The sequence below is a fragment of the Quercus lobata genome, chromosome 4, assembly GCF_001633185.2.
Source record: "Quercus lobata isolate SW786 chromosome 4, ValleyOak3.0 Primary Assembly, whole genome shotgun sequence".
In the NCBI taxonomy this organism is placed as follows: domain Eukaryota; kingdom Viridiplantae; phylum Streptophyta; class Magnoliopsida; order Fagales; family Fagaceae; genus Quercus; species Quercus lobata.
In genome coordinates, this window is record NC_044907.1 from 73522779 (window position 1) to 73549573 (window position 26795).

At 32.5% G+C, this 26795-nt stretch overlaps 1 protein-coding gene across 9 annotated transcripts; it reads right to left on the minus strand.

The window, feature by feature from the left end:
- Positions 1-6429: 6429 nt before the first annotated feature.
- On the minus strand, positions 6430-19021 carry LOC115987526. 9 transcript variants are annotated; one of them, XR_004091127.1, is made up of 7 exons: positions 14704-14969; positions 13465-13561; positions 13242-13313; positions 10447-10560; positions 9512-9619; positions 9394-9428; positions 6430-6730 (listed from the first exon to the last, which is right to left on the minus strand). XR_004091127.1 is itself a non-coding variant. In XM_031111102.1 (5 exons), the coding sequence occupies exons 2-5, from the start codon at positions 13494-13496 to the stop codon at positions 6639-6641; spliced, it is 348 nt and encodes a 115-aa protein (XP_030966962.1). In that variant the 5' UTR covers positions 13497-13561; positions 18771-19009; the 3' UTR covers positions 6430-6638. The 9 variants fall into 9 exon arrangements, 3 of the variants coding, with proteins under 3 accessions (XP_030966962.1, XP_030966961.1, XP_030966963.1); XR_004091128.1 differs by lacking the exon at positions 14704-14969 and adding an exon at positions 9065-9319 and having other exon boundaries at positions 9512-9636; positions 13242-13351; positions 13465-14679; XR_004091130.1 differs by lacking the exons at positions 13465-13561; positions 14704-14969 and adding an exon at positions 18771-19021 and having other exon boundaries at positions 9512-9636.
- Between the last annotated feature and the right edge of the window lie 7774 nt (positions 19022-26795).

Below are 26795 nucleotides of genomic sequence, written 5' to 3' on the forward strand. Positions count from 1 at the left end.
TAGGGAGAAAATTTTCTCCCTGGGCCCACAAATTTTTTCCTCCCAAATTGGGAGGAAAAGCAAGGGGGGGAAAACTGCCTTAGTGCAGTTTTACGGTAATGCCCTCCCTTCTTCCTTTTTTTTTTTTCTTTTCACGTGACCTGGAAACGTTCTTCTTCTTCCCTTTTTTTTTTTTTTTTTTTTGTGACCTGAAACGTTCTTCCTTTTTTTTCTTTTTTTTTCTTTTTTGTGACCTGAAACGTTCTCCTTTTTTTTCTTTTTCTTTTTTCTTTTTTTCACGTGACCTGAACATTTTTTTTTCAACGTGACCTGAACGTTTTTTTTTTTTTTTTCAAATATGACTTGATCTAATTTTTACATTATAATAAGAAAAATAATAATATAAATTTATATATGTGATGTGATAAATTTAATATTATGTAATAAGTATAAAAAAATTTATTTCTTACATATTATACAACAAGGGTATAATAGTCAATTTATATAAATTACATTTTTCATCCTTCCCTTTTTCTCTCCAACCAAACAAAAGAGTTTTCCACCCTCCCACTTTTCCACCCCTCCAACCAAACATACAAGAGGGAAAACTAAATATTTTCCATCCTCCCACTTTTCTATCCTTCCACAATTTTTCATCCTCCCACTTTTCCACTCCTCCATCCAAACGGACCCTTAGTATACCAGCTGTTTCAATTTTTTTATTTATTTAAAGGGACTAATAACTAATGAGATCGAGATAGATAGTCTTTTAGCATTTATGGTGCCTCAATTACACAAATCCATATCCTTTATTTACTATAATCATTATTATTTTATTTTATTCTATGGGAACCATTATTATTTTATGGTGATATAGTTACTCACATCTCATAAACAAAGTCTCCCTCCTCTATTAATTTTTTTTTTTTTTTTTTTTTGGTAAGGCAAGTTTTTTCATTGGTTATTTAAAAAAGCTTCTGCCTTTGTAATTGTGTAGATGCATTAATCATAGCTTGCCTCCAAAATGATGTTTTAGTTTTGCCTTTTTGTTTTCACATAATGTACCTTATCAACATTCTGCTACAATTATTAATGTAGTATTTCCTAAACCTTTGAATCCCCAACCTCTCTCTCACACTTTGCCTTCCCCTCTCAACTTCAAATTTATGTCTCCATTCTCTTTCTTTCTCTAAAAAAAAACCCCTTTGATAGTTAAATTTCTGAAACTATTGCTATTCTCAAATTTTGTTTCCATGCTCACAATTTTTTTAAAAACCTGACCAATAGAAGAAACCTATTGCTCTTGTAATCTTTTGTTGTAGCTAGTAGTGGCTGTCCATCGCACATTAAATGGCCATGATATGCATGAGTTCAAGCTATCTTTTGCTACTTTCAAAAATTAAGTTCTTCACTTACAATCAGTAGGGTTAAGATTGTGAGATTCTTTGTTTTGCTATTTTCTTTTATAGGTTGTGTTATTATGTTTATCGATTTCCAAAAGATGCCAGAAGTCTAGAACTGAGAAATCAATAATTGTTTATTTTAGCGTAAAAGTTTCATTGTCAATATCCTTTTCAAGTTTGTTTAATCTTAGCATATGGCTTGAGCATATAGGTCTTTTCAAAATAAACAAAAACTAAACCTACTGTAAATCTTAAATTCGGATTATAGGGTTGAAGCATGTATCGTCTTGGTTGGAGGGGATTTAGTCAATGGCAATTGAATTTGCAAAGAAAAAAAAAAAAAAAAAAAAACAACAACAACAACACAACTATTCAATCAGCATTCTTTGGGCTCCAAGCTTCTTTCTCAAGTGAGTCTCTTGATATTTCAATAAATAAATACATATTGACTTTTTTCCTACAGTAAATGGAGTTTTGGTTTAACGGTTTTTTTTTTTTTTTTTAGTGTTGGTTTAATGGTGACTGTATTATGATCTATATGTTGTGTGTGCTTTCTTTTCTATGAATTTCAATAACATATGGATAGAGGATTTTAACGTTTGGTTCATTTAGTTTTTTTTTTTTTTTTTCATCATTTTGTAGCTTGAAATGTGTGTAATTTATAATAGTTATTTCTTATGATGAACTCGTTACTAAGAAAGTTTTATGACAATTATACTATGATATATGTACAACATTTTTCAAAATCATCTTACATAAAACATTACAGTATTATTTGTACATAGCTCGAACAACTTACTAGTGTATATAAATATATAACTAGATACCAAAAAAGTCACCAATAATTAAAATATAATTAAAAATTATGGATAAATTGGTAAAATTGACATTCAATTAAATAGGTTTGATGTGTCAAACCCAACTTAATATCTTTAATTTGAGTCTAACGCGAACTAGTTTACTCGTATTCAATGTATAAAAAATTTTAAAAAAAAGATACAAATCAAAAGCAGCGAACTTGGTCAAAGTCTACATAACAGGCAAGAAAATGAAATATGGAACTTCCTATCTGACATCACCAATTATGCTAGAGGCAGAAAAAATTGGCTCAAAGGTGAGCATATTCATCAAAATTCAGAACCATCTACTTTATTTGAATTGGACCATACCAATAGCCATTCATATCCAAGATTGTTAAAATTTTGAATTGAACGGCAAAAATTGCCAAACAGTCTATATTTGGGAAAAAATTAGGCGCATGGCATGCGTTCAAAGTTATTTAGTAAGTTGGACTCTTTTTGAAAGTCGAGTTTGGCAAACTCGACTTTGGGCTGGAAAACGAACACTATAGTGGCCTTTTTTTAGTGCCTATAGCAGCGTTTATATAAAACGCCACTATAATGTTCGTTTTCCAATCCAAAGTCGAGTTTGCCAAACTCGACTTTCAAAAAGAGTCCAACTTATTAAATAACTTTGAACGCATGTCACGCACCTAATTTTTTCCCAAAAATAGGCTGTTTGGCAATTTTTCTTGAATTGAACTATCCTACTTCCTCAAAACAATTAGGACCGAATTAGAATGGTATAAAACTTAGAATTGCTTGTAGGATGGTTTGGGATCGATAAAATTACAAGATCCTACGATCCCAAACCAATCCTTTCTTCTAAAAGATTGAGTCTGAAGTCTAAACTGGAAATTCTTTGACTAATATTTTGCAAAGCATCTACCAAGCCTCCTCGCTAATCAAAATGTTCAATTTTTCTCGTAGCAAGCTAATAGATTTTAGGACAAAGTTTAGCTAGAAAATTGGCTACAACCTTATTCAATATTTTTTATTTGAGGTGCATTCTGACAAATCTACTATTGGATTACATTTTCTTCTTATATTCTTCACGTTTGCAAATTTTCTTGAAAATTAAAAATCAAAAGCTATGTCATCAAGAAATTATTTAAATTACAAGTTTTTGTAATTTAAAATTATGCATGATATATAAGCTTATAGATCATATAGTAAATAATATCCGATTGACACAAAATTTGACATGTGTATTAACGTAAATAAGAAACAATTCAACGGTTAGATTTTCAAAATGACAAAATTTAGTTACAAAATTGGTTGTAGTGTAAGGTTACAACTTTACTCAATATCTTTTTATTGGAGGTGAATTTTGACAAATCCACCGTTAGATTACATTTTCTTCTTATATCTTCCATGCTTGCAAAATTTTTAGAAAATTAAAGATCAATAGCTATGTCATCAATAAATTGTTTAGATTGCAAGTTTTTGTAGTTTAAAATTATGCATAAAATATAAGTTTATAAATATATAGTAAATAACATTTGATTGACACATAATTTGACATGTGTATTAAAAGAATAAAAAACATGCAATTCAATAGTTAGATTTTCAAAATATGTAGTAATGTTAATTTTATTAAGGGAAGTTATAGCCTTAGGCTACGACCAATTTTGTAGTTAAATTTTGTCATTTTCAAAATATACAATATTGTTTATTTTATTGAGTAATGTTGTAGTATTACGCTACAACCAATTTTGTAACTAAAATTTGTCTTTTTTTTTTTTTTTTTTTTTTTTTTTTTTTTTTTTTTTTTTTTGTAGCATGTAGATTTCGGCATCATCACCAGAGAAAGGAACTCACTTTTTCGTTTCACCCTGGATTGCTTTTAGGGTGCGTTTGAATCGACTTCAAACGAATTTCGGAAATCAATTTCCGGAAAATGGAGCGTTTGGCTGTGACGGAAAATATTATTTTCCGGAAATGGATTTCCTGTTGACCGAAATTTGAAGCCTTGACCACGGAAATGAAAATCTGCCTTCATTTTCACTTCAATGGATTTCCGGAAAAAGAGAGAGAGCGCGCGCGCGAGAGGAGAAGACCAGTCCGAGCTCCAGTCCGCGCCGATCTCCAGTCCGAGCTCCAGTCCACGCGCGCGGACCAGTCCAACGATGGCGATCGACGCTTCGCGAGATCGCGCCGTCGATCGCGATCTCGCGAAGCGTCGATCGCGATCTCGCCTTCGCGAGATCGCGTCGGATCGAGATCTCGATCGACGGCGCGATCTCGCGAAGCGTTGTTCGCGAGATCGCGCCGTCGATCGCGATCTCGCCTTCGCGAGATCGCGCCGGATCGAGATCGCGATCGACGGCGCGATCTCGAGAAGCGTCGACCGCGAGATCGCGAACGCGAGATCGCGCCGTCGCGAGATCGCGACGTTGATCGCGCCGTCGCGAGATCGCGACGTTGATCGCGCCGTCGTGAGATCGCGACGTTGATCGCGATCTCGCGACGGCGAGACCGCGATTTTTCTGGGTTGTGGCTTGTGTGTTTTCTGGGTTTGTGTTTTCCTCCTTTTCCAAACACTAGAAAATATTTTCCGGAAAATTTTTTGAAATACAACCAAACACACAAAAATATTTTCATTTTCCGGAAATTAGCATTTCCGGAAAATATGTATTTTCCGGAAAACGTTTTACGGCAACCAAACACAGCCTTAGTCAACACAGCTTGAATAGGTATTGGGAAATTTGGCAATACTTAACACCTCCTTGTTTTTCACTTTTTATGTCACTGCATTACAGCAGTTTTTATGTCACTGCATAGTCTGCGTTACAGCACTGAAGCTTTGCTTTGTTCAAAGGAGAACGGTAACTAAAGTGAAAGAATAGGCGGGCATACAGTTGGTTTTTTTATTTATTATTTGCTGTCCTAGCCATTTTTGTTTGGCTCAAGAATTTTACCGGGTAGCTGCTAGTAGGCACTAAAATAGCGATTAAGACTTTATTTACCAATGGGGTAATGCTGCAAAATGAGCGGTTATTTTTGCCATGGAGATTGGTGTTGATCCTGTGGAGTTCGAAGGCGATTCAGATGTTAAAAGTCATGAAATTAAGAAAACTGCCACTATGTTCTACTCCATATGGCAATATAATCATTAGTAAAACTCTGTCTTTGTACAAGGTTTTACCACTCTCGTTTGTATAATGTACAATGCAAAGGATACACATGCTTTAGCAGGAAGAGCTAAGGAAGGCAATGATCAGCTTGTCTGGATGAAAAAGTTCTCTCTAGATCTTTCTTTCTATATCTAATCTCGTTGTCTTAATAAAATTTGAACCAAATTTGGCTTCAAACATATTTGGTGTCTTGGGCACCAACCATCAATAAAAAAATGACATTAATCAATATCATCATGTGCATTGCACATGATTCACTTAACTCAACCAACCAAATGAGTCTTGTATATTGCACATGACAAAAAGCATTATATTCCTGGAGCCAAACCTTTTCCATAAACTTCAACTTGCCTTTCTTCTCCAAAAATAATAAAATAATAAATCCCCAATGCACAAATGGACTTTATTTTTATCTATAGCAATTCTTAAATGAAGAAAGATGCACTTATATAGGTATAATTACACTATTAAACTATTAACTTTTTTTTTTCATGGATAATTTCTTAATTCTAATGATTTATTCAACATACAAAGTCTCTATTATTGTCCTTTTTTTATTATTCTTCAACAAAAGGTAAGAACTTATTATTTTCAATTTGATCCTACAATACAATTCTTGATCCCTTCCATTGATCTTACGTAAGATCCCATTTTAACAACCTAGGCCATACCAATGGATATGACCAATGGAGTTGAAAATACCAGGAATGCAACTAACCCAACTAAACCATTGAAACCCAAGGGTTTTTAAGAAAACCTATAAACTAGATGGCTGAACTGAATTGAACCAACATCACCTTATATTTTGAATGTCCAATAGCAACACCAATGAACTACATGAGACACTATTTTCTCTGGTTAAAAAACCTGTGGATGAACAATCAACTAATTAAACAAGTCATACAAGAACCTGGCCCTTGTCTGGGACAAGCTCCAATATGATTTTTGATTCTTCAAACAGCTATAGAGAGAATGGGCAATCAAAGATCATCAGCTCATGTTTGAATAAAGGATCTGCATGTTTCGGCACACTTAATAACAATATTAATCAGATAAACTGTACATGTAGCATTCAGAAAAGCAAGAATACAGCTTTTGCATATTGTTTCTTCCATCAGAATGTTTAGCTTAATAATTTTTTGAAAAATAAACAGCAAATAACTAGTGTTTAACATCGCCTCCAACATAAATGAGACAAACCTAATGGTCACCATAACTGAGACAAACCTAAATGCTACCATCAGAGAGCATATTACAGCCACAATATCTTGTTCTCATAGTCAATACCACCTCGACATTACATCATACATTACGAGGCAGCAATGGCGAACTACTGCGGCTGCTGTTGCTACTGCTTCTTCCTTTAATGGGCCTACACATAAGCAAGCTTTCATCAGAACAAACCCAAATATAAATGAAAGCATGAAACATTTAAAGCTGCAAACACAAGTACTAAAACTATATATATAGATCCAACTTTCTATTCAATTGTGGGATCCAGGCAGTCCGGGGGGACCACCATGGCTCCTCTCTTCTCGAGAATCCATACATCCCTCATCAGTATAAGGACAACTATCTCTCGAGCACTGGTTTAGGTTTGGCCTCAATGGGAAAATAAAATAGAGAACCTAACAACATATCTTCACAGACCAAGAACTACAATATATAAATATATATATATATATATATATATCAACAAGGAACCTAATATGATATGTGTTAAAGGAATCAAGTTTACACTTCAGGCAAAGTCAATAGAGGAGAGAACCTAGTTAGGAAATTGTTAGTCTATTAACTAACTAGATGTCTGGCATGCACCATGTGTGAGTACCATGAATCACAAAATTTCTTTATTAAATTTATTTGAGTTGCTAATTCCCTTCTCCACAATTTTTGGTCCTAACAAGATCCCATTGCCAAGAAAATCTTGGAAAGTGGGAGATATAAATAACTTGAAATAATAAAAATCCAAATCCAAATTATTGTCTATACAACTATATCGTCAAAAGTTGAGATGAAACAGACTTCTACTATCTCCCATTAATTTGGGGATAATGGAAAAGGGAAAACATCTTCACACCAAAAAAAAAAAAAAAAAACCTTTTCACACCGAATGCAGTTGGTTTTCTATATTAGTATAGATTTAGCTCACATATTCTAGATTTTCTTTCCTACCAGAGTTCAACAATATCCCACCGAGTCTGGTTAGAGGAAATTCAATATTTTATTCATGTGACCTCTGACTGCACCGGTGCCAACTTAAGTTTATGTACTCTGCTTCTTAAGAAACAAGTACTGACATAAAATGTCAAAAAGGAGAAAAGGCTAAAATCTAAAATTATCTAGCTGTAACAAACTGTAACCTCAACTACATGGTAATGGTTGCCTAGTTAGGATACTTGTTAATTCTGTTCATGTGGCATAATCACCCAAAATGATGCCACCTAAGGATTTTGTTGGCTATCTCTAAAGGGGTTATAATCAAGTAAAATAAGATAAACACACCAGCAATAATATTTTTTTGTGGAAAACCGGACAATAAAATCGTTCCATTTTTTTTTAACTTGCTTTTACTGGCAGACATACACTATTTGGTTTGAGAGTCATCACAAATCAGGTATTACCACAACACACAATGATTTCACATGAAGATATAAAAAATGGTTCACTGCATTAAAGATTTGAAATATTATGGCAGAACAACCTCCGATGCTCTAAATGAAATGACTTGATATTTGCATAAAAATTAAGAAATGTCTCCTCGAAGAATAAAATGCAGTATTATAAAAATGACGTCAACAGCAAGAAGAGAAACTACAAATGTGCAGAGATTTATGATTTTTATTTTGGATAAATAATACACATAGCTTTGCCAATAAGGTGAGACCAAGGGAATCAATACCCTATGATATATCCACAAAATTCCAAACAGTCTAGTGAAGCACTCTGGAATCATGCAAGTTATGCAGTCCACAAGAAATGGTAGAACAGACATTATGATTTAACAGTGAAGGTTACATAATGAAAATGCCAGTTAAGTCGACTCAAACCAAGATGATGACAACATAACACTGCAGTAGCAGTAAACCATGAATTAACCAACCTGAAGTTTCCCAAGTTGTACCCTGTTCATGTTATTATCATCATCATCAGTGCTTATTTATTGAACTACAAAGTACAAACCAAAATCTAAAGCCAGCCTGATTGCCTAAAATATCCTCTAATCCATTTTTGAAACTCAAATGCCAACTCAACTTCCATCTCCTCATGGAAAGCAACAGCTTGCTCCCTCATGTGTATTTTACAGAATTTAAAACTACCTCTTTGGTAGTAGGAATTTCCATTGAGCTTCTTTTCTCCGGTGATATCCATTTCTTTGAATTCTATAAATTTCCCAACTTAATGTTATATACCTGAAAAAACTCCCACTTAAATATTTTTCCCAAGTGCAACCACCAAAATATTTTACCTTCTCCATATCACATTGAGAGTCCCATTTGGAAATCGAAATTCTCAAGGGAACAAGCATTTAATAGTTTGGAGTTTAATTTCCAATAGTTCTGGAGTATAAATATTGATACGAACTTAAACTAGATGTTATTGAAAATGATAATTTGATCTGGGGGTGAGGGACACAACAAAGACATTTTCATCTTGGACTCATCACGTGAAAATTGAAGGAAGGTCATCTTGCAAGCTCATATACCTTGCACATAAGAATGAAATTCATCGTGTTGAAATCCCATGTTTGGATTAAGAGAGATGGGGGGAGAGGAGAGGACAGGAGAGCGGCCAAATATATAAAATTATATTATGACCACAAACCCCATATCCTCCTCTCTACCCATAAAAGTGAGTAGTAAATTTATTTTTCTTCATTGCAAAGTTCGACAAATGCTTGGTGAGTCTTGAATCTATGATCTCACCCTCCATCCCAGGGGCAGAGGAAGAGCCATCCAAGCTAAAAGCCCATTAGAAGAGAAACAAAATGTATTTAGACGAATAAAAGTGAAACCATTCACAGATAGAAATTACCTTCTCAGGCTACGACTCCTTGATCTCTGAGGTAACTATTATAATTAGAAAGAATAAGCAATGTAAGGTATCTAGTAGGAAGAATTCTCTTTTGAAACAAAAAATAATAGACACAAACCTTGTGTGGACTAGGTGATCCAAAGTAGGATGATGACCGCCCACGTCTTCCAACTAGTGCTCGACCTCTATTGTAAACAACACCCCCACAGAGAACGGCATGCTTAAGCTAAAAAGTAATACAAACTAACAGCACAAATCAAATTAACAAAGGAAAATAGCATTTTGCAAAACTCAACAACATAGTGAGCCTATTACAAATTAGGGAAAAAAAAAGAAAAAAGAAAAAAAAGGGGGGGGCACGGAATGAAATTGAAGCCAACATAATATTGCAACTCGAGTTCAGAACCGACATAGTCTTTATGTAAGTTACAAAAATCAAGGTGACATCATAAGAACAACGGGCATGATAGAACTTATAAACAACACTAAATTGAAGACAGGTGGAGTCATAGAGTCTTGCCCTTACAAATACCAGTACTGTCAAACAAGATAATGATGATCCAAACATTTTATGGCTATGTTAAAACCTATACACATCCAATACCTTCTATCTGTCACCCAAGCCACATAGAGGGCTAAAAGAAATTACTTCAACCCACAATGAACAGCAATGTTTACAAGGCACCTCACAACCCATATTGAACAGCATTTCATACAGCACTACTACAATTTCTACCAAAATGTCCTCCGCTACAACCCACAAGTCCACCAACCATCTAGGCATCAACCACATGCACATCCCCACTACTTCTCACGTACGCATACAAAGAAATTTGCTGGCATACACACAAATGAAGCAATTCTACAAGTAACATCAGAGATCTGCAACTTTGAGGCCCATATTAAAAAAAAAAAATTCATAAACCTTATTCCCATCCTACTGAAATAAATCCAACATATATATAAAGCAAATAAAAGAGAGCTGACACATTTCAGACAACTAGGAAACCAGATCAATCATGCTCAGGATTGGAAACAATTTAGAAAAGTTACCTCCATGGAGAAGCTGATCGAGAACGTGAGCAAGCAGTTGTACAAATAGGAGGAGTACACCTACGACCAATAGGAGACCTTCTAAGAGGACTACGAGCTCGTCTTGGAGGTGAACTGAACGAAAACAAAGGTCATATTCAAGATACAAGAAGATAAACATATAAACAAATGTATCCAAGAATGTGTGTGTATCACAAAATTAGTGTATATTCAGCCAAAAAAAAAAATTTAGTATATGAATAAATCCCTATAGTTCTGATAATTTATTTATTTATTTTGGCCCCAAAAAAGCCAAAGGAAAATATACCATTTTATTTATTTATTTATTTATTTTCCTTTTGTGATAATTTGATAGTTATAATGAGAAAGAGAAGATTTGAACTTTTTTCGTTAGAAACACCAAAATAGGCCTTTTTTTTTAGCCAAATAACATAATTTTAAGAAACATTTAATAAAAAAAAATACCATGCCAAACTTATTTAATGATGTAACATTTTTTTTTTTTGAACTCGAGTTTGACAAACACTAGATTTCAAAAAAGTGCTACATAACTAAATAAGTTTGGTCATGTGCTATTTAGCAAAAAAAATTTCCTAAAATAATGCTATTTAGCAAATTTTTCCCACTAAAATGTGTTAGTTGAATTACAACTTACAAGTTTCTTGACCACATACCAAGCTTAGATTATTGTTTACTTAATTATAAAGATATAAAGGTACGAACTGATAGGGAAAATCCTGTTGGAGTAAGGTCGTCTTCAAGGCCTAGTCTTCAATACTCTTCATTAAGATTGATTATTGTTAGACGTTTGCCTTCAGGATTTTGGGGGCTTTTGGGCTTTGCAACCTCAAATATGTCTTTCTCAATCTGTTTTGCACTTCAATTAACTGACTAATTTTCATCATCAATTAGCTAATTCACCAAAACTTTCACGTTAGCAAACCATTTGTTAGACGTATCTGAATATCTGCTTGTGCATTCTCAAGACTACCTTCTTTCTTTTTTGGGTGAAGAATCATTTTGAGACTACTATTAATGAATGTTCAAGTTAATTTGGGGTGAAAAAATCTGGCTTCGATAAATGGTTTATGAATGATGTGGGTAGGTTTTAGATGTGTGTGAATTAAAGTTGGCTAGGAAAACTTAAGGTTGTTATTGATGAGGGGATATATATATATATATATAGGAGATTGATGTTGAGTTTCTATTTTAGGTTCAGCATGGTGTGATGTTTTTTTGTGATTGGTGGTTTACAATTTGGTTGAGTCATACAATTGGCAGTGGGTCTTGGTCAATCTTGAATGGTAGAGTGAATCATTAATTTGAGGGTGGGTAGTGGCTTATTAATGATAAGGCCAGGGTTTACAATTCTGTTTAGGATGCAGGTTGGTTAATTCATGAAATTGGCATATTGGGTGTTGCTCAGTCTTAGGGTAGATGTCTTAAGCTTTGCTCAAAGTGTGTAAATAACTCTGGGTGCAAACCATACCACAAGAGATTTGAGGGTTTGGTGAAGTAGCAGGAGCCACTAGTAAAGAAGAGTAAGACTTTATATACAAATGATATTTGAAGGGAGACCTGCTACTTGAAGTCCTATATATATTCACATGATATTTTTTTTATTACTAAAGGATGATATTATATTACGTTTTCTTGTTCTGTTTCACTATAATGTTCAAGAGCGAGTCAATAACTTTTAGCTAAAGGTGGATTTGTGGAAGATCCTGTACTGAGGAGTGAGGACATAAATCATCTTTTTTTTCTGTGCTTTTTTACTAAAAGGATATGGAAATATATTATGAGCTTACGTTTAATCTCTAACCCCAAATTCAACTGGCTGGATTTAGTTGAATGGAGTGTAATTCACCTAAAAGGCACAAGCTTAAGAGCTATACTTCGTAAATTAGCACCAGAGTGGAGTCAAAAAAATGCAATTCTTTGCGCTAGGAGACTATATACTGAAGGCCAGTTTATTAGAGTCATAATTAATGAAAGATGTTAAGGATGTTCAAGAGTTCAATTTTTAATCGTTTGCTGTGCTGTAAATGGAGGATGAATGTTTCACTAGTTTGTAAGGGTGTTTGATCAGTGTGTTGCAAGGTGGGGATTGAGAGTTTTGTTTTGTAAATTAGATGGATAGTCTAACTTGACATTTAAGGATGGGTTTTGTTTAGCTACATTTGGTGTTTTTGACGTTGCTGTACTACAGCTTTACATTTTTGCAGGTGTTGTACTTGGTTTGGTGCAACTAGCAAGTTGCCCGAGCAATGCACGGATAATGCTAAAAGCTTTTGTGTAAGGTGGTTCTGGAAATTGTTGTACACATATTATAACATAAACAGTGGATATTTTCATTGCTAAAATCACCTACAATTATAGCAAAAACCTCTGAGCAAATAGCCATATTTTGTTCCCTATTATTGATTGATCGTGAACTAATTAACCGCAACCGTTGTGCATATCAGACTCCTTGAACCTATCCCTTGTCATATGAAATGTCTAACCAAGGCGTCGATCTTATCAAGCATCTTCAATAGTAGTTTAACTATAGCAGTGTCAAGGTCGCTTAGTGATTCATGTCTAGGCAAAGCAAAAAACACAATTTGATTTTGTCAAGGCTCTCTCGGGCCATGATACCCAAGCAATGGTACAATGAAATGAAAAAAGTAAGTAGTTTCAATGATGATTGTGCTAGACATGGTTCAACATATTTTATAAAGGTGTACCTGTAAAACATATTTAACATTACCAAACAACATCAAAGAATGAACAAACAAAGTAATAGTATTTTGTACCTCTTTGATACAGAAGAAGGGTTTGATAAATTAGGGGCCGGTGGTTTTCCTCCTTGGGTTTAGTCCTGCCGACTGCAACAGGTAAAGTTGAAGTTTCAGTCTCCCTGAGTCTGAGTTCCCTCAAACATTGTAAACCACAAACTTAGCACCCCAAGTAAAATAAAAGATAAAAATGAAAGATAGAAATAGAGAGGGAGAGAGAGAGTCAGCAATATTTATTTACATGCAGACATTGATGAAGGAGTTGTTGTCCATGAGCTTGTAGAGCAAGAGTCAATCCATCCATATAAAAACCAATCAATCTTTAACACTTTTTTTGGCTGTAATTGAGGGAAGAGAAAGGAAAAGAAATGAGTAAATGCAAAAGAAGGGAAGAGAAATTTATATATTGATGAAAAGGGAAGCTGAAAGAGTTAAATTTTTGCTGGAAGAACTGAATGGTTAAGAGAGAGAAAGAAGTTGAAGAGTTAAGAGAGAGAAAGAAGTGAACTGTTTATTGCTGAAAGGAATTAAGTTCTGAACATAAATGCTGCAAAGAACTCATAAATGCTGCACTCCTGCACGAGGCCTTTGCTTTTATATATATATATATATATATATATATATATTAATTGATTGATTGATTAGCTGTTGGATTGGTGTTTGTATTCTATTCTTTGTTATTGAGATGATTGATTCTTTCAAACAAAAAAAAAAAAATGTTTAGCTGAAGGAATTATAATCTAGAATCCTAGATATTCACATCACATTCCTTATACTCAATAAGTGGGAAGAGTAAATTGAAGGTTAATTCTTAAGAGTAAAAAAAACATTTATAAGTTACTGTTCTCCATCAAAAGCTATATTGTTGGATGGGAGAAGCTTGGTAAGAGTATCATTTTATTTTAATGAACTGTCTTTTACCATGCAAAATAAATATTAGAACTCAATCTAACCTCCTATATATTCTCATCTTCGCTGTAGGCTGTAATTGTTTTAGCTTATAATCCCTTAGGACTTGAGAAAAGTAATACGAATTCCTGTGAGTGCTTCTATTCTTAGTCTTCCTTGTGTTATTAAAATTTTGAACTTTACATTCCAAAATATGAAATATGAAAACTTGTAATCACCACCCCCTTTCTCTTCCAATGGTTTATTACTCAATTACATGTATATGTGCCCCACGATATTGACATTGGAAGAAAGATGATAGAAAAGAGTCATTCCAAAATGACGCACTTTCAAAAGGTAAAGAGTAAAGACTATGTTATTTCTATCCAAAAAGGTAAACAGTATGCCTTAAGGATACCTTCGAACTAGTTGGCTAAAATCCTAATGTCATGGTTCTCAATTTTTTTTTTTTTTTAAATCATAATTGAATTTAAGCAATCTAGATTGTCTATATTGCACTGAAGAAAAAGTGGCCTAATAAAATGTCAATAGCAGTCCCCCCACAATAGTTAGATGAAAAAGGTGAGCTTACCTCGTACTTTATTTTACTCTTCTTAAGAAGGTTTGGAAGCTCCACCATGATTAATTGATTATCATATAGATCTTTGTCTCCTCCATCTATCGAATTGTTGGAAATTTTCAAAGGGTTCAATCATTTTTAGTTTTTTTTTTTTTTTGGGAGAAACTCAATCATTTTTAGTTTGAAAGAGAATTCTAACCAGCACCTAGAATTCAAAATACCACGTCATTCCATATCCTTCCCCCAACTTCATGCACCGTCGTCCAGAGCAAAATGCTCTCTCTTTCAAAAAGATAAAAAAAAATAATAATAATAATTTATATATTTTTTAATTTGAAAATTTATAGAAAAGCCAGACTCAATGACAATTTTCTAGTGGATACTGGATACTAATGGAATACCTTAATTAAATAAACTATAACCTTAAAAAATTCAATTGAACAAAAGTAAAGTTAGAAATAAGAAACAAATTCTGGTAAAATTTAAAAGGTAGGTTTTGCACTTTTACCAAAATAATAATAATGATGATGATGTAGACAAAATATATTGTAATTAATGTGCAACTTTTTCAGGAAGAACAAAGTTTGTCTATAAACTTAATTGTAGCCAATAGCTATAACTTCATTCCATATCTTTTTATTTAATGTAAATTTTGACAAATCTATCACTGGATTACATTTTCTTCTTATATCCTTCATGCTTGCAACATTTTTCAGAAGATCAAAAATTAACAATTATGTCATTAATCAAATGTTTAAATTTCAAGGTTCTGAAGTCCAAAATTATGTATAAAAAATAAGTTTATGAATCAAATAATAATATATGATTAACACGAAAATTGACATGCATGTTAAGAACATAAAAAATATAAAATTCAGTAGTTAGATTTTTAAAATAGGAAAATGTTTGGTTACAAGTCTTATTTAAAAAAAAAAAATTAACATGAATATATATTTTGAAAATCTAATTGTTAGATTACATGTTATTTATGTTCTTAACACACATGTCCAATTTCATATCAATTGGATGTTACTATTTGATCTATAAACTTATTTTTTTTATGCATAATTTTAGACTACAAAAACTTGAAATTTAAACATTTAGTTAATGACATAACTATTGATTTTTTGAAAAATTTTCAAGCGTGGAATGTAATCTAATGGCAAATTTATCAAAATTCACATCCAATAAAATGATATTGAAAAGAATAGTAGCCATAACTACAACCAAGTTTGTAGCCAAACTCTTCTTAAAAAAAAAAAATTGCAGGCAAACTTTGTGCTTTAAAATATTGAGCGAGCGACTACGACAAAGTTGAAACTGATAGTTTATAAGAATGAGAAGCAAGGCCTTCATAGGGTACTAGATCAGTGAGCTTCACACGACCCAAAGATGGCAGGCCACTGCCTGCCATGAAGTTCTTTCAATATGCTTATGCTTGAGTCTGAAAAGATGTTGTGCACACTATTGTAGAATGGATTGAGATCAGGTGCAATACCTAAGGCATTGTACCTAATGCAATTGTATTTAATGGCTGAGATTGAAAGTTGAAAAAGAAACTTTCAATCTCAACCATTAAATAAAATATATTAAGTGAAAATTAAAAGTTAAATTTAAAAAGTAAAAAATGTAAAAAAAAAATTGTGAGAGAAAGTGGGTGAATTGCAGGTATTGCACTTGATTTCAATCCATTGCAGAACATGTAAAAAAATTGACATCAGTCAGACAAAAAGTGCAATCATCATCTACAATGTCACAAAATGAAAAAAAAAAAAAAAAAAAAAAATTGTAGATTAGAGGACAAAAAATTAAATGAGGATTGCCAGGAAGAGGGGAAATTAGTATGCCAAAATTCACTTTAGTTGGTTATCTACCCTCAACGAAAAAGGGCCAAGAGAACTATGTTGTTGACATGGATTACTCCATGACCAGAGCTGATGCAATAATAATCAACATCATGAAACAGGGGCCAAAAAAAAAACACCCAGTAATAATTTAAAGATAAAGATGATATTGCTATTGACATAGGAAAAATATTTGGGATAGATGTCTGTTGATCCAGTGAGCATATTTAGATACTCTATTCCAAATAAGTGAAGAACATATGAAATAGGTATATGAACACTAAGGGTGCCAATGATTATCAGAGTTGTTGTGAATCAAATCAAAATTGAAGAAAGAATTGAATATTTATTAGAGAACTTATTTAGCCCATCACAGTCAGATAGATTTTTATGAAGAAACTAGTTAAATGGACAATAATAAAGATATTCTATTTGGCACTTACCACCAGAATACAAAAGAGTGAATTTATAATTTTTCACATTTATTTTCAATTCAGAAAGCACTAACCAAGTCTATGTAAACACATGTCAAATAATGATCCATATTCTAATTTCTGATAGTTCTTTTACTTATTTAATTATCATTAGAAAAACGTTATTAAGAAAAAAAAAACTATTAAATTTACTATAATTTAAGATAGAAAAAAGAACTTAAGAAAATGACATATTAAAGATATGCTGGGTTGATGATTGGATAATGTAATCAATCAAGTAAGAAACTACCTCACAAATTAAAATAGTATGAACAGCAACATATCAAACTTCAATTGATGATTCTCATTCATGCCTTTTTTTTGAAAACTAAAACAAATTATTTCTTTGATAAATAATGACTAATTATTTTGAAAAAAGGAGAACTCCAATGGTAGAGTCTCCCAGAGAATTACAATGACATTTAAGAGATCCATGAAATCTGCTAAAGAACTACAAGATACCCCATCAATCATTATAATAAAGCCTTCAAACAAAGAGTGCCCCAAAAAAATTATTTAATCTCAATAACAGATATCTCAACCCCTTCAAAAGTTTGATTGTTCCTCGCCAAATTGTTCACAAAATGCAAGTTACACAATGGAGTAGAGATTCAAGCAGTGTGGATAACTGAGGTGACCAACAAAAATAAATATAGAAACATAACTTTCTGTAATAAGTTCCTCCCTAAGAAGCACAGACAAAAACATTAACATGGACGCAACATGACATAGGATGCGCAATTCTTGGACAAATATGACACAACCAGTGGGGATATGAAAATTAATAGATTAATACAAATTTTAAGTATATCTTATTTATTTGTAGGCATATACTATCAAAATCTTTAGAAACATATCTAAAATCAAAGGAATTATTTTCAAATAAAAGAAAAAAAAATTTCTCCCAACACAATGAGGACATACATACAGGAGTGTCCCCAGCATGTCCAGACATGGAGATGTTGGGGGTTTTAGAAGTGTCCATCTCATATGAACAAAAGATGTCTAGCTAGAGAAGAACAGATTAGAAGCAACATCATCTTTGGACCGTTAATAGTTACATGGTAATGAAATGCTTATCCAACAACAACAAAGCCTTTAAAGACCCAAATAGACTAGTTAGTATCAGCCACATATATGGCAAAAGAAAGGCATATGTTTTCCCAAATCAAATCCAAAGAAGAAATTACACACTGGGTCACCAATTCCAAATTTCCATATCTATGAAGATCATCTAGGCATCGATGCTACCTCTCAACACAAGCAATTGAACCTCCAAGACTACACAACACATCCCAACCAAGCTCAAATCAAGAAACAAATTAACTCATCCAAGCCAAGACCAATACCCCCTTCAGCACCAGAATAACATATGATTCAACTGAACTGGCAACAAATACAAAACTAATACTCTACTCTTCATAGTAACTACAAAATTTTTAGTGTCAGCAAAAACCCATGTCACAAATGGAAAATCAAGAATAATGTGCCTAGAATTAGCTTATTTCCCTCTTACATAACTAAAAAAAATCAACAATTAACCCACAAAAAAAAAAAAAAAAAAAAAATTCTTCAACCATTGTCAATAAATCTCAAAAAAAATTCAAACCCATTAACTATTTGAGGTAAAAATAAAGAAATTAATAAAAAGAGATCCAATTTTTCAAAAATTACATTCACCAATCAATCATTGTTAACCACAGCAAAACAAGTAAATATATATATGTATGTATATGAACAGAGAGAGAAGTAGAGAACTGACCTTCAAAGAAACCAAACCATATGAGTTGGAAATACTAAGGACTTGAATATAATTTTGAGTTTTTGACAAAGAAATAAGCAAAAATTAAGGACCTGAATTGGGATTTGGCAGAGAGAGAAAGAGAAGAAGAAGAAGAGAAATAGGTTGGATGGATGATGCTTTAACGGCAGACGCCACTGGCCGTACAGGGAGAATTCGGGATTCTCATCCTCTCCGTCAGTTTTCTCTCCGTTACCGTCCATTGCCACATGCTCTGCCACGTGAGTGTGATTCACTAGAACTACAATTTGAAATTTTTTTTTTTTTTTTTAGGCATTTTCAACTTTCAACTTATGGTTTTTATTCATTCTCATCCAAAAAAAAAAAACTTATGGTTTTTATTGTCTGACCAAGACTTCAATTAGTTTTGTTGGTGTAGACGAAAATTAAATTTCGGATCTCTTATTCGACAACAATGTCTGTAGAGCTATCTGAAACCCAAATCTTGAACCTTGTTTGGCAACTAAACCAATGATATGAAAAGCACTAATAAACAGTTCCAATTGCAAAGTCTCGATTGGTTGCTACTTCTTAATCTTTTTAAGAGAATGATCCAGGGTTTTAGTGTCCGTTTGACATAATTAATTTTGCTAACTAATTTTACTATTCAACTTATTTTTGCTACTATTTATGGATCTTATTGTACTTTTTGGTATTATTCATGGGTCACACTATACTATTTCAGCTAACTTTTACCTTTATCTACAGTACTTTCAGCAAAAAAATTTCAGTTTCAGTAAAATAAGCGGATCACAAATAGACCCTTAGAGTGTATTTGGATACCGCTTATTTGCTGAAAACTTAAAACTTATTGCTAAAAACACTGTAGAAAAATAATTTTTAAATGTGTAAATAGTGCTGTGGGACCCAAATTTATATTGAAATATGTGTTTGGATAACTTTTGTGGGTCCGTGAACAATGTCGTGGGACCCATTATTTATTAGCAAAACGCAGAAACGCATGTTCTTGGTGCTATCCAAACTTACACTTAATCTCCCTTTTGTCAACTATTGAATTAAAAAAATTAATTATAAAGTCTCTTGTATTAGAATAATAGATTTGGATTTCACCGTAAGTTGATATTTACTCTAATTAAAATAATTTTTGAAAAGCTTGTGAAAATAGCCTCATGCTTGCACTTAACAACCTTTTTTTTATTCCATTATGTAATAATTTTTTAAGAAAATTTTTATGTTCATTATATTTTTACAATAATTTCATTGCAAATTTTAATTGGTAAGTTGGTATTGGTTCTAATATAGCTCCACCATTGATATTTCTCATTCACCCGTGAGTAAAAACTTATCATTCTCTCTTCTTCTTCTTTTTAACCAAAATAAATAATTCTGTGAATGAAAAGAGTTTGTAAATTTAGTATGTATAACTATGAGTAAAATGTGGGGCATACATTTCGAAATATTTAAGATTTGTTTTTAATTTCACTATTTCATCCTTTTTTTTTTTTTAATTTTATTCCTTATTGTCTTTTAACCATTTGCCAAAATAATTTTTATACTTAATTTGTGAAGGGGTGGAAATCAATATATATATATATATATAAATGGATAAAATACTATTTTGGTCTCTAAACTACCAAAAGTTGTTTTTTCATCCCTAAACTTAAAATAAAAAAATAATTTTTTTTTTCACCTTTAAACTTGGTAATTCCCTAAAAGCATCTAAATTCCAAACACATAACTCAATATAGCACAATCTTTGAATTGCAGTAACTCACTCTAGATTGAAAAGAAGATGTTCCAAAATATAACCCTTTATGATTAAAACCAGTATGGTCCCTCTAACACAGTAGGTGAAAATATTTGTAGTTTATGACAGTTAGATGGTTTGAACAATGAATATTTATGAAGTTAATATGTGTTTTAATGGGAAGTTTTTGTGGTAATTTTGTGGTTTGGATGTGGGCATGGAGGCAAAGATTTGGTACAAGCAACAATGGTCTAGGATTTTTTTGGACAAAATTTTGCTACAAAATTAGTTGTAGTATAAGGTTACAATCTTACTTAATATCTTTTTATTGGTGGTGAATTTTGACAAATCCATCATTGAATTACATCTTTTTCTTATATCCTCCATGCTTGGAAAATTTCTAAAAAATTAAAGATCAACAGCTATGTCATCAATAAGTTGTTTAAATTATAAGTTTTTGTAGTTTAAAATTAAGTATAAAATATAAGTTTATAGATCATATAGAAATAATATTCAATTAATACAAAATTTGACATGTATATTAAAAGTATAAAGAACATGAAATTCATCAGTTAGATTTTCAAAATATGTAGTAATGTTTATTTTATTGAGTAAAGTTGTAACTTTAGGCTACAACCAATTTTGTATCTAAATTTTGTCCTTTTTTTTTGTGGATCCAATAAGAAACATAAATTATACAAAAGTTAAAATAAAAGAAAACTTGAATATATCGACATTACCCAAAAAAAAAAAAGCAAATAAATGAAGTTTTACAATTGCCTTCTGTGAGGTTTTATATTTTGAAATCGTTGCATAATAAATTTATTAGCAAATCCTACGAGCTACATCTCTTTTAAATTTGGTAAGATCTAAATGGGGATTTTTTTTTTTTTTTTTTTTGAGGTTTAAGATCAACAAATTTCTACTTTTGTTGTTAAGCTTACTAAAATCTTTTATTTTTTATTTTCCATATTTTAGAACAAATTGTTGTTGGACTTTTTTGTATGTGTGTGTTTAAAAAGGTCAAGATGTAGTAAAAAGGATCATATTCAAACTTATTTTGGCTAGTTTTTTTTTTTTTTTTTTTTTTAAAAAAAAAAAAAAAACCCTTCTATTGTAGGGAGTCAAAAGTTAAAAATAAAAAATAAAAAATCAATTCTACCTTAGCAAAAGATCAAGAACCGGTGTCTCTTCTTCTCAAGAAACCCACTCTAACAATGTCACAAGTATCTTTACACCTAAACCAAGAAAGGACCTCTCTTCGGTTGTTTAATCGAGAGCTTCTAGTTCTCTCGATATGGCTAGATTGTCTTTCCTAATGAGATGATTTAACCACACATTGGAGTCAAAGTCAAGAAATGAGAGTGTAATGAATGACCGATCGGGAAAGGTTTGGAGAGGAGGTAGACCAAAAAGTGGGGTTTCAAACCTAGCTCATACCAAGAGAAAGATTCCAAACAAGTACAAAGAAGACAATGAAAAAAATATATTTCAAACCGGCACACACAAAGCAAAGAGATGGAAATGTGCTTTCTACCTCATTATATATACATACATATATATATTAATATATAATTTTTTTACCAATTCAAGGGGTTCATTTTAACCCCTTGGACTGAATATGTTTTTAATAAAAGCAAAAAAAAAAAAAAAAAAAAAACATTTTTCAAAGTTGCTATCTTGCTAATATGGATGAAGTTTTAAGGAACTTTTTTTTTTTTTTTTTTTTTTTGAGAAAGAAAGTTTTTAGGAACTTAATGTTGTTTTTAAGCTTGCATGTAATATTTAAGGGATCGCAGTTAGACTTATTTGGAAGGTCTGCTAATAATAAAGACAACTTTAGGTACTAAAGTATAATAAAACATTAATTAAAGACCAGATGAGTAATAACCCCAAAACTAAAAGAGCCAAAATATAATTTACCATTATTATTATTTATACTTCATAGTCTCTATATTTTTTTCAAGCAAAAGTTCTCGAAAACCACTTATTCTTAAATTAAAAAGTGTTATTCTCACATTTAAATAATCAATAGTTTATTTATATGTGACTTAAGGGTTTTATCTAGAGATACCTTGGAATATCCTACCAACGAAACAAGTGTTCATCTTTCCCTATTGTCGATTACTCTCTTAGCACAAATTTTTTGGTCTATGATTTAGCGGACAATGGCCACTTAGGATATCATCTCTTAATATTCAAAGCTCAAGGTATGGTTTATGTTGAATACATACAAAGCTTTTCTATCCAACAAGCAGTGGAATCACAAAACTTTGTTCTATATGCTGCTACATGTTATGCATTGGTTTGAATAGCTAATAATATGAGCCAAGGGCTGGAGCATTTAGATCCAACATTGTTAGCTAAAAACATCAACTTTTATTATAACAACGTACAATAGGGTGGCATGAGAAACCGCATTGGTGAGAAAGATAAGGCAACTAGGCAAGAGTTTCCCCCACTAATATTACTTTACTTTTTATCAATAACAACTTTTCATCTCGCAGTTAATATTTTTACACAATAACGTGTATCGGTGTATGTGTGCTCCAATATTTTGACATGAGCAGTGGTTGTGTAATCATATAGGGAAAAATGCTCATACAGCCCTTAAACTTTGAAGTAGTAGCCAAGACATCTCCTAAACATTTTTATTAGTCAATTTACTCCATAAACTTATGTACCTGCCAAATTAGTACCTCCGTTAATATTACTGTTAAAAAAGCTAACGGAATGATCATGTGAGACACACATAAGCTTTAAAAAAACAAACTCAAACCCCTTAATTTGAAACCTGGTGGATTGATGCAAAGAAGAGGAGCAAGGAGTGACCGGATTGATAGAGAACATTTCAAGAACCCATTGACACTCTTACCAACTTGAAGGGGCTTCAAATCCCCACACGAATCCAACAACACACAGAAAACACCATAATCAGCACAAACACCTTGACCCATATACTCCACAACTTCTTTTTTTTTTGGCATAACAGTGGAAATTTTATTGATGAAACAAAACGTACAAGATAAATCGAAGTTCACACTTAAACCAGAGTAACCAGACACTAACTACAACACACGGGACTACACATCGACTATTACAACAAAACAAAACAAACAGAGAAGTCCTTAACCACACCAAATTACCAACAACAAAAAAAAAAAAAAAAAAAAAAAAAAAAAAAAAAAAAAACAAATTTCGCCAAGGCCAGTTGTTAGCCCAAGCAGAAAACAACCCCTCCAGCCATACTGAATGAAACCACTCAACACAGATGAATCCACTTCACAACTTGTTCAACCTTGCCCTCCTCACACAAAACCCATCAAATCAACATTTGGTGGGTCACCGCATAATGGGTCACTCTCATTTTTATTGTTAAGCTAATTACTCTTCATCTTGTGCACATTGGAGTGGTTCTTCTTCCTGTTACTCTGTTACTTTGAAGAAGGTTCAGGGTGGGATTTGTACTGAGTGTTGGAGCTTTGGCGGTGAGAGACGCCACTACTGTGGCGGCAATAGGCCTTTGAGTCGTGGGTATTGGGTAGTGCGTAGGTGTAGAGAGGTTTGGATGATGTGGGGTTGAGAAAGCTGAGCTGAAAGTTGTGGTGATATTTGAGGTCTCAAGTGGGAAGCGATAATGGAGTTTCTTGAGCCCTGAAGAGATATTAGAGAAGCCATCCTCTATCTGGTCAAACATTGCTTCTTTTCTTTGTTTAATCCATTGAGTTTTCAATTAAGGGGTTTGAGTTTGTATTTTTAAACCTCATGTGCATTTCACGTAACTATTCCGTTGGTTTTGACAGTATACTAACTGAAAGTACTGATTTGTATGTAAAGTTTATGGAGTAAATTGGCCAATAAAAAAGTTAAAGGGGGTGTCTTGGCCATTACTTTAAAGATCAGGGGTATATGGGCATTTTTCTTAATCATATATGAAAACGTGAGTTAACTCATGTTTTCATTTTTGAAACACGCTAAATGTAACTGATTTTACCCTTTTTTTACATTGGGAAGAAAGAAAGATGATGAAAAAAGAGGCGTGTTGAGTTGAGCCACCTGTATATATATATATATATATATATATATATATATTTTTTTTTTTTGAGGGAAAGCTCTCCATCTCCTCAGTGTCGTCCTCCTCAATTTGCCAAAATTTAATGGATGATGGAGATGGGATCAATAAATTGAGTGGGAGTATCCTTCATGGATGTCAATACCGTACCGTACCGGCTGTACCGGCCAGCAATCCGGTACACTCGACCCCCTGTTTCGTACCGGAAAAAATACCGGCCGTACCGGCCTCGTACCGGCCGTACCGGTCAATTTCGGGCAATACCGGCCGGTACCGGGCGTACCGGCCGGTACCGGGCGTACCGGCCGGTACAGAAAAAAGTTTTTTTTTTTTTTTTTTTTTTTTTAAGTTTTGTAATTTTTGAATTTTTGTTAGGACAAAATGGTAACTTATTTGTATTAACTTATTAGTATTATTTGTTTTCTTAGTATGCAATGGTAACTTTTAAGCTTTCTATTTTATTTTTTTATTTTTTTTCCCTTTTAATTGATACTAAAGTCTAACCATGAATAACTAGTTCTAAATTGAGGAAATGTTTTATGGTAAACTTTTATATTTATTATAATATATATACACAAACACATACATACATATATATATATATATATATTTATATTTATAAATATAAAAAATAGCGGTAAACCCGAAACGGTATACCGGTATTGACTGGTATCCGAAATATATCGTACCGGTGGCCAAACCGGTACGGCCTCCGGTACGGTATTGACATCCTTGGTATCCTTTAATATATTAATTTTCAATAACAAACCATGCTAAATATAATAGTAAGTTTAAGGCTATAGTATAGATTCTATATATAGACAACAATGTTAGTAAGTAACAACTGAGCTTTGAGCTTTAAGAGATGGGATTAACCTCTGCATCTCCTTAAATCTTCTTGCTGTAGAAATTGATCAGCTATATGCGAAGCTGGTTTTTGATCTGCTTAGCAAAGCAAATGAGCCTTCCAATGCAAATGATTCAATTTTAGCACTACAAGGAAGGTCTAATCAAATCCCTTTAGTAAAAAATCAACACCCCTATAGGGAAGCAAACAAATGTGCCGATGTTCTTGCGAGGTGTGGGGCCAATTTTAACGAGGATTTTGTTTTGTTTTTGGAACCTATTATTTATTGAATCTTAACAAGGATTTTGTTTTATTTTGTAAGGCTTTTAGCGTGCCAAAATATTGGTTTAAGTCCTAAAAAATGAAAACCACGCTTTTAAAACGTAAGAAAATGAGAAACTACATTGAATTAATTATTGTAATGATCAAAGAGTTCAAAATCCCAAAAGCTTGCCATTTTTTTTTTTTTTTGCTGAGTTTGAATTTTTGATCAACCATATGATCAAAATAAAATTTTATCCATTTTAAAGATAATGAAATCCCCTTCAAAAGGATAACACAATGGCCTATGATTTTAGAATTTAATTTGATTTCAACTCTTCGGTTTTTACATCCAATAATTCACTTGTTACAAAAATTTTAAAAAATAGATGTACGTGGCGTAAAATTGGACTTCAATTGAAATTCAATTTAGAATCTAATTGGATTTAGACTCTTCGATTTTTACACTCAATCATTTACTTTGCACAAAATTGAGAATCTAATTGAATTTTCTTCCCTTAAGCATAAAACAGTCTTACTAATGCTAATGGATTGTACTAGCAAAACAATGTGTTTATTTACAAGCCTTTGATCACAAGTGTTTTTGGACCTCAACAGAGGAGGATAGGCCATCTGTTGTCTTTGGGTTTGGATGATGGAGGCCTATTACTTGTTGAACCTGATTGATTTGGGCTGCGTTTGGAAATAGCTGCTTTTAGCTTATTTAGCTTATTTCACGTTACCCACGTGAAACTTTAGATTATTTGCAGGCCCACTTGCGACTTGTTCAAGAACAAAACATCATTTGCAAGTGTGTGTGGACCCACTTGAGTTACTTTTGGTTTACTTTTTCAATACAAGCACTGTTTACAGGTCTCCGGGATCTCACATGACCTTTGTTTTTTTTTTTAGTTTTTTTTATTATATTTTCAGCAAAAAATTAAACAAGTTGTTTCCAAAGGACTCTTAAACTACTTTTAACATTTGATTTTACTCCTTTATTTGTTGTTGTAATTTGATTTTTATTTTCTTTCAATATATGATATAATCAAGGAATGTTTATAGGCCTCGGATTTGAGAGTTGATTATTGTTGAATA